General features: G+C 37.6%; 1 protein-coding gene across 12 annotated transcripts in view; it reads left to right on the forward strand.

Annotated features, from left to right (window-relative positions):
* Nucleotides 1-3,181: 3,181 nt before the first annotated feature.
* Nucleotides 3,182-15,452, forward strand: part of dnm1b (dynamin 1b) — a 70,582-nt gene continuing 58,311 nt past the window's right edge. For 11 of the 12 annotated variants that reach the window (XR_002458734.3, XR_012405693.1, XR_012405694.1 and 8 more), the window contains exons 1-3: nt 3,182-3,544; nt 14,690-14,763; nt 15,024-15,173. Coding sequence is in view for 7 of the 12 variants with exons in the window: in XM_005165584.6 (XP_005165641.1) it covers nt 3,384-3,544; nt 14,690-14,763; nt 15,024-15,173 (385 nt within the window). In the remaining 5 variants the exon portion in view is untranslated. 12 annotated transcript variants of the gene reach the window in all.

A 15,452-nucleotide genomic window follows, 5' to 3' on the forward strand; every position in this document is an offset into this window, starting at 1 on the left:
ATTTTTAACATTCATTTGGCTACTTTTAGCAAAATTTAAAAAGTGACTCAAAAGAGCCGTGGCCCGTGGCTGCAGGCTTCACTCATTTAAGTAAATTGCTTGCTCAGATTGTTTTTCATAACTGTTAATTTACCGATATTTGTTAACATGTATGATTGTTAGTAGTTTAAGTGGCAATAAATTCTAATAGTGCTATAATTGTTGTCACTTTCACAAATGTGTTAATTTCACAAGTTAAAATAAGCAAGTACACAAGCTGTGGTTGTTTAAAAGAATGTAACCGTTCCAACGCAATCTCACGGCAATTCGTAACTTTTTGATTTAGTGACTAATTCGTATGAATTCGTACAATCTAATTCATACAATTTAGTATGATTTGCTAATCACCCAATGACGGGTTAGGGGTGGGGTTGGGTGCCACGCCCCCTTTTTAAAATCGTACATTTTCATATGACTGAACTTGTACGAATTTGTACGAATTAGCCACTAAACTGACAAAATGTAAAATGCTTACGTTTCCTTGTAAGATCAGGCTGAATTGTACATAATCAGTGTTATATTTAAAAATGTAAAATTCTCATCAAAAAGTGTTTGTACCTCCATAGCAAGATTTTCTTCCCACACTATCAGCATTTGCTTGGCCCACATGCCGCAGTGAATCACGGTACATGACTGGACCTAGTCTGGCTTCCATACAAGCGGCAAGCATGGACCATATCTGGGCCAAGTTTCAGTCAAGTTATTAACCCATAACTGGCCCTGAACTGGGCCAGATATGTTGGTGTGTCACGACTGCAATGTTTTTTTTATAAACCCATGAAGCATTTCGCTTTATGGCTGTGCTTTTTCTTGAAGCGACCTGATTTATAGAGTTTTTTCTTTGCTCAAAAATAATGTAAATGTATTTAAAAGTCGGCAAGATAGGACAAACTTCTGTGGCCAACATACATTTAAACATCTGAGCCAAATTGATATCTGGCCCAAGTCTTGAGTTCCACCTGTAAGACATTTGATATCTGTTTGTATGATGTTTGGCCCACATGCTGCATGCCAGTGCCGGACGAATGCCTGCTGTGCCAGCTTTATGCCAAATCTGGGCCAGAATTCTTTGCTACCTGGGTATTATTTTTTACAAAGAGTCAACTATATTTTTCATACAAATCTTAATAGACTTATTTTAAATAATGTTTTTGCTGAGATGGCTAGTCAATTTGAGAAAACAATTATTTTGTATACTACATAAAGGTGTGGTTTTGAGTTGCGATTATGCAATGACGTCATCATGAAAAGTAATTGGTTAATAAGAACCTATTTATTGTGCATCTAGATGTAATGTTTTAATATAATATAATATAATACACGGCGCCTCAGAGTGTAGAGACATGATGGGCTTACGCTTGTCAGATACTATGTGATGATGTCACTGATATGCAAATTAGTGCGTGGCGTCATCTGGCAACATTCAGCTACTTTTCATTGGAAATAGTTGGCAAAACTGTTCAATTCACCAGCCACTGAGGCTCGTAGATTTCCAACATTACTGGCCACTCGCCATTTTCACTTCAATTTTGTTGTCGGGAAATTGTTTTTTAAATGCATAAATTTGACCCTGACAAGCTAAAATTACTTGATTTAGACATTGTGTTATGCCACATCATTCATTTCACTTTTTTGTGTGTGTTGTGAACGAGCTTGCTCAATGAGCATAAGCAAATGGGTTGTGTCGTATTGCATTTCTCGAAATGAAAGATTTACCAGATTTATCTCTGACCACACCAAAATAAAATCATTATTTGTTAACCACATTGATTATGACAAATTATGTGTCAAATAGCTAACAAAAAATGTCACATTATGCAAAGTACAAAAACAAACAAACTAAAAGACAGAGGAGAAATTATACTATAGACCATTTCAAGGGATGTTTACAAAAACAGTGGTCCCAAGGTTTCCAGTTTTACATTTTTTATTTCTATAGCTTCAAAGAATCCAAAAGAGCCACAAATTAATAAATGCCGTTATGATAGCTCTTTTAACATTATGTTATGTTTGAATTGCCTCTTGTTACAGTTATAAAATAGTTTGATAACAAGCAGGAAATGTTCTTGGACCAATAACATGACCACACTGAAACGATCTATCAGTGTTGTGGAGTAACTATTTACATGTAACGGCGTTACGAAATTTAATTACAAAATAAAAGTAACAGTAATGTGTTACAGTTACTGAGAAAAAAATGTGTAATTAAATTACAGTTACTTGTGAAAATGTTAAAGATTACAAATGGGGTTACATCTAAAATCATTCTTTAAAAATCTGGGATATGTGGAATAATATTAACCAGCCTTGGCTGGTTTTAGCTGGTCGACCAGGCTGGTTTTAGAGGGGTTTTGACCATTTCTAGGCTGGTTTTCAGCCATTTCCAGCCTGGACTTAGCTGGTCAGGCTGGGAGATGACTAGCTAAAACCAGCTTGACCAGCCAAGCCAGGCTGGGAGTCTAGCCAAAACCAGCTATGTCCAGCTTAAACCAGGCTGGTCAAGCTGGTTTTAGCTGGTCATTTTCCAGCCTGACCAGCTAAGACCAGGCTGGAAATGGCTGAAAACCAGCCTGGAAATGGCCAAAACCCCTCTAAAACCAGCCTGATCAACCAGCTAAAACCAGCCGACCAGCCTAGGCTGGTTTTTTATTTTTCAGCAGGGTATAAATGCTTGAAACTGATTTAGTTGAAAATGTCCATTAGAAACTTAAAAGTATTCAAAAAGTAATCAAATGTAATTACTTTACTTTTATAAAGTAATCGAAAAGTAGTGCAACTTATTACATTGCAAATAGGGTAATTTGTAATCTGTAATCTATTACATTCCCATATCCTCCCCAACACTGTGATCTATAATGTTATAAGACTATACTGAGAGATATTTTTCACTTTTAAAATATTTACTTTATGGTCATTAAAGTAAAATCATACCAACTAAAGTAGAAAAATAGCCAACGTAGTAGGCTAAATCTTATTTAATTTTTTTTAATCATTTTTTTTGGATGAGGCTATCCCATGGTAACTTCCGGCCGGTAGGATGCAATCAAGAATGCTGTTTTCAACATGCAGTGCGCCCCCGGTGGCCAGAAAAGGCAGTCCAACAGTCGGCGCTCCATCCCGCATCTCTCCCGCAGGACTGACTGACTCTCCTCCTCATCCTTACAGACAGGGGTAGCGCAGGGAGGAGGACGCATGAAGATTTTTGGAAAATTGAATCAAACGCTGTAAGGGACAGCTTTTAGATATTAAGGGTCCTGCCAGACCCAGTGAAGACTCCATATAGGGTCGAATACATCCGTTTTTTTCATTCACCGTGAAACAGAGCCTATTATTTACTCCTCAAGATGGGCAATCGGGGAATGGAGGACTTGATTCCTCTGGTAAACCGAATGCAGGATGCCTTCTCAGCCATCGGACAAAATGCCAACCTGGACCTGCCTCAAATCGCGGTGGTGGGCGGTCAGAGTGCTGGGAAAAGCTCGGTTTTGGAGAACTTCGTCGGGAAGTAAGTGAATGGTGACAAATTTGACGGGTGGCATATATCACACTATGCGCCTCATGCCATCTGCTATCCCGTATCATTAATTAACGTTACTCGCAAGCATATACACTGCATTTATTTAGCGTAGCCCAATGCATGTGCAGCAAAACCAACGTTTATTTATGACTGCAGAGGTATTTATTAATGGCATCAAGAAGCTCTTGTTTATGTTTATAAATATGGGGTTTCGTTAAGGTAATAACACTGACGAAATAAACCTATTTTACCATGGTTTAGGCTATTTAATGTGGCCACAAACCTTGCCTCAGTCATATGTAATCGCTTCTGGCAGCAGCCTCGTGAAGAAGAGTGACAGTGACAGAGAATGATGCTCATGGCTGACGGGTGTGTGTGTGTGTGTGTGTATGCGTGTGTGTTCATCATGAAGACTAGCTTTTTATACATCATACACGCCAGCGAGCTTATTTATTAGGAAGAGAAAGGATTTTGTATGACATATTTTGTTGTTGTTGTACAGATAGATACTAGCATATAGGCTAATGTTATTATCTTTTCATTAGGTTGTCTTCTGGGTTTTGTTAAATAAACTCTCACACACGCTATATAAAGGCATTTGAGGCAGCCACTTAAGTCAGAGGTTTAATTTTCACCGGCCTCTCGTCGGATGTCAGAGGGTATACAGGCCCATCGTCTTCCTTCCATTTGTTTTCATCATCACTCTAGTCAAAATCCTGAAGGAATGCCAATGGAATTTCGTCCATTGAAGCTAATACAAAGAGAGCAAGAGTTGTTTAAGGGAAAAAAATAATGATTATATTAATACTCAGAAATTATTTTAAAATTATATTAATAATTTTAATTAAAATTAATAATCGTAAATTTACATTCTGGGCGACATGGTGGCACAGTGGGTAGCGCTGTTGCCTCACAGCAAGAAGGTTGCTGGTCTGAACCCAGCTTGATCAGATGGCATTTCTGTGTGGAGTTCCTCTCGGTGCTCCGGTTTTTCCCCCACAGTCCAAAAACATATGGCATAGGTGAATTGAATAAGCTAAATTGGCTGTAGTGTACAGTATGTGTGTGAATGAGTGTGTATGGGTGTTTCCCAATACTGGGTTGCAGCTGGAATGGCATGCTGTGGTGGCCCCTTTTTAATAAGGGGTCTAGGCCGAAAAGACAATGTATGAATGAAATAAACATTCTGTTGTCAAATACAATTGTCCCTAACCACCGGGCCGCGGACCGGTACCGGTGCGTGGAACAATTGGTACCGGGCCACATAAGAAATCATAAATTATTTCTGTAGAAAAAATTCCCCCCGCGACTTGGTTTCTTCCACTCACCCCCGCCATCTCACGTGAAATGGACTATGCCAAAATCCCCCCCAAAGCGGGAAGAACGATCAGTAGAATATAGCTCAGTGGAGGTTGTTGATAGTTTAAAGTTATAAAACAGGTATTGTAGGGTTCAAATCAGCAGAGCATTTAAGGATTGTGCATATATGTGTGCGTGCATCGCTAAGTAAGCACCCAAAATCATTGCAATATGTATCTAAATGGAGTTTCACATAATCATACTCATTAGGGCTGTAACATGCCAATGCATACATTTAATTCGGCTATACAGTTGTATTATTGTTAATATGTTTGTCAGTTGAAATGTTTGGCACAGATGTTATGTATTTGATGCATATAAACCTTGATTGAAACATAATCAGACCGCGATAGTGCAACTAGCATATGTGCACTGAGTTGTTCATGATTAACCTGGATGCACTAGCGCAGCAGCATACTATACTATACATGAATACTATTGATAGATAGATACCCCCTCACTCCCGCCCACACCGATCAGTTGTAAAATTGACAACCCTTGACCGGTCCGCGGTGATAAAAAGGTTGTGGACCACTGGTCAAATACATCACAAATGATGTAGCCAGAAGTACGTATGGCTGTATTTCATCTTTAAAACTAACGCTACGGGGCGGTATGTCGCCTTTCCTTTTTAGCACTTAACAGCTGACAATTTACAGTACCTCCGTGTGGACGGCCTTCCTGCTGTTACCAGTTTGCCCAGTAGCTCGCCGTGTTTGTCAGCGGACTTGAGGTGTAGAGAGGAGTTGACCACTATGACGGGGTTCGAGAAAGTGGGTAATTCAAAAACAGAAGTCAAAAAATAAAATAAACAAGTAAATAACAGGGTGATAATGTGGTAAAATCTGAAAACATAGTAAAAAAGAGGCGAGGACTTTTGTTTTTCTGGATGGCTTTTCAAAACACTGTTGGTTGGGTTTAGGGAAGTGGGTTGGCGCTGGTCAATCGGTGCTTTTAAAAACACTATCGGCTGGGTTTGGGGAAGGAGTAGGGTGGGTCAGTCAATCAGTCAGTCAGTCAGTCGACAGTGGCCTCTGGTGTATTTAGATGATAACAGCAGGCTCGAATGGCACTCACGAGAGAAATTTGAGATTTCAAAAAGCATACACACCTGCCTCTGGTGGATTCATGAAAAAAAACATAGCTCCTGCGACATATTTGGCGCTCTCCAAAAATGTATATGGGGTACATTTTCAGAATGAAATAAAAAGCATGAGCCAGAGAATGGTTCACTGCTAAAGCTCATCATATAATTTAATTCTTACTTCAGACATTGTACTGGTTATAGCATGCTTCAAGCTTCTTAAACAGATTTAATAATTAACATCATTTATCTCACAACAGCATCATTTTTATCTGGCTTACATCCAGATGAGCTCAGCATGTTTTCAGGACCAAGGACAGTTCTTTAGTAAACTGTGGAGGTGCAACTTTGCTGTGGCCATATACTATTCCTTGTAAGAGACACTAATTCAACAGCCTACTTGTTCCAAACCTGACCGTTGAACACAAAAGAAGACCTGTAATCATTGACTTCCAAATTATTTAGTTTTTCCTATGGAAGCTTTCAAAATTCCTCTTTAGTGTGTAACAGAATAAAGAAATTCATAAAGGTTTGGAAAAACATAAGGGCGAGTAAATAGTGATTGCGTTTTCATTTTTTGATTTACTATCTCTTTTAAATGGCTGCCAAAGTTTTCAGTCTGGGGTGTGTTTCTCAAACAACGACGTAAATGCAGCTGAACTATCATAGTATGATGCATTGTTTGGGAAAAGAGACGTAGTGGAGAGTGTTTTCCAAAACCCGTTGTTTCTCTGTCACAGATCCATCATTTGAATCACGTTAGTTATAACAAAAACGTCCATAATGTCGCTCTAAGCAGGGTGGAGTAATAACTTCTTTAGAGAAAAAACATAATTTTTTTGCAAATTATATTGTTTTACTCGCACATGCATTTAAAAGAAAATCCGATATCAGTTTCAGTAAAAACATGCACTAGTTTTCCATATTAATTGATATATATGTAAACCCCACATATAGGACCTATTTATGTTATATAAACACTGTTGCCAACTATTTTCAACAAAAAGGCACTAAGCTCTGCCCGAAAAGTCACTAAAAGTCGCTAGATTACGTCATACTTTAATTTGCATATTACTGACATCATCACGCTCTACCATTTCTGTTTGTTTAACAGCCTTTAGTCAATAAAAGAGGTATTTATATTTCCTCTAATTAATCTCTCAGACGTAATAACCTCAGACAAGTTCTGAAATTGTCTCTTAAATATTTGTGATAGTGAACAAGAAAATAATAAACAACCGAATTAAATTGTTAAAATAAAGGAGAAGCAGATCGGTTTGACTGTACAAGGGGAATACCTTCACACTGCCGGTGCTAATCATTTGCCGTCGGTAAGCAGAGAGGGGATCTGCTGACAGGCTGCAGGTGGGAGAGGCTGCTGTACGAGGAGGACTGCTCAGTGCTCTGAGGCGGGGGAGGAGCCAACGGCATCACCCGCAGCTCGTTGAGAAAAGTAGGGACGGTACAGTACAAATGACAGTCTATAAAAATCTCCAGTAACACACAAAAAAGTCACTAGATTTGTCGCTAGTCGGTTTTCTGAAAATTTGAGCAAGGGGGGGTCTGAAAAGTTGCTAAATCTAGCAACAAAGTCGCTAAGTTGGCAACATTGCATATAAATTGTTAATGGTTGTAGGACTAATTTACATAGGCTATTTATTAAGAAATAAAAAATGCTACTTATTATTATTATTGTTAGTGTTATTATTATTGTTAGTATTAATTTAACTAGGATATTGTTTATTTATTCATTTATTTGTTTATTTTTTTGAAAAGTCTACTTTTATAGTTTGTGTTATTATGCCGTGACTGTTGCTCGGTGAAGTGATTGGTGGTCTTTGAAAGGTGATTTGTTTTTCGTTTATTTTAATATCCTGATTACACGACATAACACATCCATATCTCAGCAGGGTCCATCAGGTTTTTGGGTCCCTTTGAAACATTTCCATTGTGTTACGTGGACATTTGGAAGTGTTGTGACCAATTTGCTGCAGGTTTCTTCAGTTGTTTGTGTTGTGACCAATTTGCATCATGTGTGCTGTCAAATTGATGAAGATCGTTTCTTTATTTGCTGGTGTTTTTTTAATTGCATGTGCTCTCTTAAATTGCTGCACGTTAAGCTCTTTCGGCTACTGTACTTTTTAATACTTACTTACGTACTTTTTTCGCATACAACATCTTCAAATAATTTGTAAATATCTAATCTAATCTAGTAGATTAATTGATTATTAAAATAATCAATAGCTGCTGCAGTCCTAGTAACAACATTTGTTGCTGCCTCGTAAACCTTCATTGGTATTCAGCAGGGCCTTCACTCAGCGTTATTGGTCAGGCTGAGCTGTGTGGACACTCAAGTGTCTGTCAAGCTTGTCAGTCACAAACAGATCCATTGACCTACAGTACAATACGCACAGCTGTTACAGGGAGGGACTTCACAATGCTGCATGAGGACAGTTGTTTGGCACCAAATATGGTGTGTTGTCTGGCTAGATGTACAGTACTGTTCACTGTACTGGAATATTTTTTGTGGCATTTAAAGGGACGGTTCACCTAAAAATCATGCATTTCCCTTCGTGTATTCCTGGAAGAGCGTTTTACATTTGATGTTATCATATTTTTAGTGATAACAATGTGCTAGCTTACATTATTGAATATATGAAAACAAAAAGTTCAAAAGTTTTCAATTTGCAGTAAAGCATTTAAAGGGTTAGTTCACCCAGCAACATAAAATTATATTATTAATTCCTCACCCTCATGTCGTTCCAAACCCCTGAGTGTTAACATGTTACAGCAATATTTAGAATAATTAATCATGAGGATGATTTCATGATTAGTAATTTTGTACAAACTTTTTGATTCACTTTCAATGTTGACTACTGTATATGCAGTTGAAGTAAAAATTACTTTTCCTTTTCAAATATTTCCCAAATGATGTTTAACAGAGCAAGGAATCTTTCACAGTATTTCCTATAATGTTTTATCCTCTGGAGAAAGTCTTATTTGTTTTATTTTGGCTAGAATGAAAACAGTTTTCATTTTCTTAAAACCATTTTAAGGTCAATATTATTAGCCCCTTAAAAATTATAATAGTTTATACAAAATATTAGTTTTTCAAAGATAAAAGAAATCCATTATTAGAAATGACCTATTGAAACTATTCGGTTTAGAATTTTTTTGAAAAAAAAAATAATAATAATATAAAAATATATATATTCATTCATTTATTCATTTTCTTGTCAGCTTAGTCCCTTTATTAATCTGGGGTCGCCACAGCGGAATGAACTGCTAACTTATCCTGCAAGTTTCCTGCAAATACCAAATTCACCTGTACTGCATGTCTTTGGACTGTGGGGGAAACCGGAGCACCCAGAGGAAACCCACGTGAACGCAGGGAGAACATGCAAACTCCACACAGAAACGCCAACTGAGCCGAGGCTTGAACCAGCGTTCTTGCTGTGAGGCGACAGCACTACCTACTGCACCACTGCTTCGCCCATATTGTCGGCTTAGTCCCTTTATTAATCAGGGGTCACCACAGCGGAATGAACCGCCAACTTATCCAGCACTTTTTTGTGCAGCGGATGCCCTTTCAGCCGCAACCCATCTCTGGGAAACATCCACACACACATTCACACACACAGTCATACACTATGGACAACTTAGCTAACCCAGTTCACCTGTACCGCATGTCTTTGGACTGTGGGGGAAACCAGAGCACCCGGAGGAAACCCACGCAAACGCAGGAAGAACATGCAAACTCCACACAGAAATGGCAACTGAGCCGAGGATTGAACCAGCGACCTTACTGTGAGGCGACTCAATTTTAATAACTGATTTATTTTATCTTTGCCATGATGAAAGTAAATAATGTTTTACTAGACATTTCAAGACACTTCTATACAGCTTAAAGTGACATTTAAAGGGTTAACTAGGTTAATTAGGTTAACTAGGCAGGTTAGGGTAATTAGGCAAGTTATTGTATAACAGTGATTTGTTCTGTACATTATCGAGAAAAAATATAGCTTAAAGGGGCTAATATTTTTGTCCCTAAAATGGTGTTTAGAAAAATTAAAAACTGCTTTTATTCTGGTCGAAATAAAAACAAAATAAGACTTTCTCCAGAAAAAAATATTATTAGACATACTTTGAAAATTTCCTTACACACACTGTTTCTCAGCACTGAGGGTTGTAAATGCTGGGTTACAACTGGAAGGGCGTCCACTGTGTGAAACATTTTCCAGAGTAATTGGTGGTTCATTCCTCTGTGGCAACACCTGATAAAGGAGAGGGGATAACCCAAAGGAATGTGAGCGAGTGTTTCATGTCCGCACAGCCAAACCGTTCTCTGTTATGAACTCTGTTATGTTCTTAGTCCTGTTATGAATCATTTTCAGCATATCATACAGATGAATGAACCCGAAGCTCATCCAGGGACACTTATGGTGCAATTTATCAGACAGGTGCCATAATGAATGAGACGTGGCCTTTAAAACTGAGGCACATGCTGATGTGGCCTATTACCATGATGACGTTACAATTAATTACATGATGGTGTAGTCCGGCAGAAAGCAGCGGGATGTCACAGCTGCTGTATGAATGACATTAAACAGCCTGTAAGAGCAGATAACACACTGTTTTGTGTGTGTGTGTGTTAGTAAATGCAGCATTAAGCTCATGAGTCTTTGTAAATGTTTGGTTTTAATCGGTTTTTAATTAGAGCGCTACAATGCACTCCTATTATTGTTCCTTATTTATTTATTTATTTTTTTTTCTAGATATAAAAATATAATCAGTAAAGCGTTTTAAGCCTTGAACCAAATAGATATCAACAACATTACAAATGGCAGCACGGTGGATCAGTGGTTAGCACTGTTGCCTCACAGCAAGATCCTTGTTTCGAGTCCCGCCTTGGTCAGTTGACATATCTGGAGTTTGCATGTTCTCCCCATGTTCATGTGGGTTTCCTTCAGGTGCTCCGGTTTTCTCCACAGTTCTAAGACATGCGGTATATGTGAATTTCATTAACAAAGTTGGCCAAAGTGTATGAGTGTGTGTGTGAATTAGTGTGTATGGGTGTTTATCAGTACTATGTTGTAGCTGGAAGAGCATCTGCTGTGTGAAACACGAGCCGTAATAGTGGGCGGTTCATTCCACTGTGGCGACCCCTGATAAATAAGGGACTAAGCTGATGGAAAATTAATAAATGAACATTAGAAACTTTGAGAGGTAAAAATAAATAAATTATGATAATAAATAAATACATATATAAATATAAAAAGACATAAATGAAAATATGAATGCATTGTCAATTTATGGTTATTCATAAAAACAATACATTAAAATGTATTGCGATAAATAAATACAAACACATGCAAGTATACTGTAGCATTGAAGTGTTTGTGGCCTGTAAGATTTTTATTTCTATTTAATTAATAATAATTGTACATTATTGCCAGTTACAGCAAATGCTTTACATTATTACGAAACAAATTATATTATAAATCATATATTTTTATATAATTAAAATTCTTTTGAAACTCTTACCTTCATCAAATAATCTTGACCAAAAGGAAAAAAAAAAAAACTGGTGATTTTTGTTGATGATAACATGACACAACATTTGAAAACATATTGAAAGTTGTGATGTAGCAGACGATGTTAACAGAAATGCGGATCCAAACGCAGATTCATTAGAAGGGCCAGGCAAGCAACGGTCACAACAAAAGCAAACAGATGTATGCAGGTAAATCTGGAGTTGTAGTCAAAAACACAGGCAACAGGTCAGTACAGGCAGGCAGAAGACAACATTAACAAACAAGGCGAGGGTCAAAAACACGGCACGGCAAGGCAAGGCAAGGCAACCACATCACAAAACTTTAAAACAAGACTCAGCAATGAGAGTGTCAAAGTCAGCCGTATACATGTGTGTGTAATCAGTCCACAGCAGCATCAGCTCTGGGAGTGTAATCAATAGAGACTTGGAGCAGGTGTGTGTATGTGTGTTGCATGACTGGAACTTGTAGTCCATATACCAGAAGATTTGTAGTCCGTTATCGATCTGCACAGGCTGGGTCAAGGTGACAGTGACAGAAAATAGTAAAAAAATAAATAAAAAGAAGAAGCCTATACCCTATAGGAATAAATATTGCTTTAATAAAATATTTATAGAAATATATAAATACACATTTAAAACGATATCTGAAGAATTATACAGCGCTAAAACATTTTATTGCAATAATTTTTCACATGTTTGTTTTGTATTTTGAAATATAAATAAATAGATAAATACTTGAAAAAAAATGTTTTAATTAAATTTGTTTAATCCCATCTCAGGCGTGGAGGATAAGTTGGCGGTTCATTCCACTGTGGCGACCTCTGATTAATAAAGGAACTAAGCCAAAAAGAAAATGAATGAATGAATAATCCCGACTCATAGTAAATGTATATGTAAATAGGTTTATCTTTGCTTGTAGCCTGCAAAATATAGGCTATGTGGATATAAAAACAACTAGAGCACTTATTAATTCATAACAGTCCTAAAAATAAGCAGTCTTTGGCCCTATTTACTAATCATGAAATCATTCCCATCATTAATTATTCTACTCATTGCTGTAACATGGTCAAGTGGTTCATTGGATCAAAGAGGCTGATAGGAGATGCTGATAATATGAGAGCCTCCTATGATAAGACCATAACCATCCTGATTGCTTTATTACATGAACACTGTCAATATGAATTACATGAACTGCACTGTAAATATTACACAAATTACATTAGTTACTCCTTCTACTGTAAATTAAATGAGATTACATTGTGAAGGGGCTATTTTAAACATTCTAATCTTGGAAATATGTACGCTGTGGGCAAAGTGAGTGATATGCAATTTCTGCAGGTTATTTTTTTCTTTCTTAACGTAGGCACTAATGCTGTGCACTTCTGCCTAATGGCCAGAGCTCACGCAGGGCTCTTTCACACTTCTTCTCCAAACCTGGTGTCCAAATGTTTCATTGCTAAAAGAAGCTTAGATGGAAAATGTTCATACTGTTACAAAAGTGTGTTATGTACGCAGTATATTTACTCTTTGTATATACTTTTCATGATGAGCTACTGTATTATGCTGTGATCACAATTAGTCTTGACTAGTGCGGTTGAAAGACTTGTGTCCTGAGAGCACTGTACAAATGTGGCCACGCTACTGACACATGCTCAGGGTCCGTATGCGATATCTAGTGTAAATATCTATGATGTTAGATAATTTAGCATAGCGATGTAGCATGAATTCTAAGTTTAAGTTTAAAGGGCCATGAAACTCCTTTGTTTCAGCAGGGTTTTTTTTCACACCTCTTTTTTCGAAAGAGTCAGGAAAGTGGGCGTGTCCAACTCTGTTTAGGGGGAGTGTCGGAGGAGCAAAAGAGGGATGGTGTGTAAAAGATTTGCATAAAAATGGGAGTGTCGGTTTGGACACACACTGTTTTTCAGAGGCAAAACACGCACACACACACACACACACACACACACACACACAGGGGAGAAAGACAGTGACTTTGATTACATGGACACCAGTAATCGAATTACTTGACAAATTATTAAATGGTGGACTTTAACTGCAGTTTGGCTCTTTTATTCAGGAATTTCATTCATGCCCCTCGTGACAAACGAGATATTTGATTCGAGGAACTGCTCTAAGCGTGTATTTTTCATGCAATGTTTGTTACCGCTCGGCGAATGAGGTAGCGTCAGAAAGCCGTGTGTGTTATTCCTGTCACAAAATGCGGTGAAAATCCTACTCGACGATAAGTTTGATTGTGGTGCTAACATGTTTACACTCGGTGTAATAGTTAGTTCGATACAAACTAATTTTGCCATCTGAATAAACAAAGACCACTGGTCGCTCACTTACCAAATCTGTAGACACAGGACAATCAACAGCAACTAGAGCCGCATCTTTATTAAGAGGAGACGAGCAGCAAATCCGTATCTCACCATTTCCAAATGAGAAAAGCTCTCGGGTAAACAATGTTCTTTGCGCATAGTTTCTCGACTATTGTTGTCGAGCATCACGTCCACTGTAATCCACACGTGATTCCAGCTGCGCTCCAATAGAGAGAAAATGAAAACAAAACCTTCACTGCAGCAAATTATAAAAGCAACACTTCACACTTGTTTTGGCAACACAACGTGTCGTCTGGACACAGTCTTAGAAGCTAGCGTTGCACAATAGAGCGCGCTGATTGGTTTGAACTAAGTCTTACACATGCATTAATGCAGCACACTCAGAGATGTAATAAGGTACTCCCAGGTTCAGACGTCCAGTCTACATGCTGGAATACACGCTAAGATCTCATGGCCGTGATGCAGCTTCAAAAATTTGTTTCAAACCGGAAGTATTTGCTTGAAATAACACAAAAAGAACCAATTTTCACTATTTAGTGAAATTTATGTGTCCTAATAGTGTTTTTAGCAGCGTGGGACACATATACGACTGTCAACAGCTCAGTGTTTTGTGAAGCTTTAAACTTAGTATAGACTGAAGTCTAAGTTTAAATAAGCAAATCAAACAATAAAAAATAAATAGGTCATGCTGCTACATTTAAAAGTGCTTACATAAAGAGATAGAATCTATAAATGCACTTTGAGATATTTTGCCATATACAAAACCATTGTAACTCTGTGCTGCTTTTTCTTTTCAGGGATTTTCTGCCTCGTGGATCTGGTATTGTCACTCGGCGCCCCCTAGTGCTCCAGCTGATCAACTGCCCTACTGGTAAAGAAAAGTTTTAATGTTTTTAGGATTATAACTGCATAATTTTCCAAGCTTTAACAAAACACTTCGTACAATCAAGGTTGTAATTTTTCCCTAAAGTGACCCTTGCTTCTGAAATAAATGAACAAACAAATTTAATTTAATTAAAATTGCAAAAACCATAAACTTTACAGTATTGTAAATATTTACAATTTTAAACGCATGTTTTTAAGGTAAAGTCAACAGGCGGTTTTACTAAAAACAGCCTCTCTTATTTACAGAATATGCTGAGTTTTTACATTGCAAGGGGAAGAAGTTTACAGATTTTGATGAGGTCCGCCAGGAGATTGAGGCGGAGACGGATCGGATCACCGGCCAAAACAAAGGCATTTCGCCAGTCCCTATCAATCTGCGGGTCTATTCGCCTAATGGTAATTTCATTCATGCATATAAGCAAGAAGTACATTTAAAGCGATAGTTCACCCATAAATAAAAAATACTCACCATTTACTTGTTTCAAACTTTTCCGAATTTCTGTTAAACACAAAACAAGATATTTTGAAAAAATGCTGGAAACCTGTAACCATTGACTTCCATTTGTTCCTCCTACTATGGATGTCAATCATTACAAGTTTTCTTCAAATGATCTACTTTTGTGTTAAACACTCATTAATGTTTGGAACCTATTGAGTATTTAGTGAGTCTATTTA

This window comes from Danio rerio, chromosome 5 (genome assembly GCF_049306965.1).
Source record: "Danio rerio strain Tuebingen ecotype United States chromosome 5, GRCz12tu, whole genome shotgun sequence".
Taxonomy (NCBI): Eukaryota; Metazoa; Chordata; class Actinopteri; order Cypriniformes; family Danionidae; genus Danio; species Danio rerio.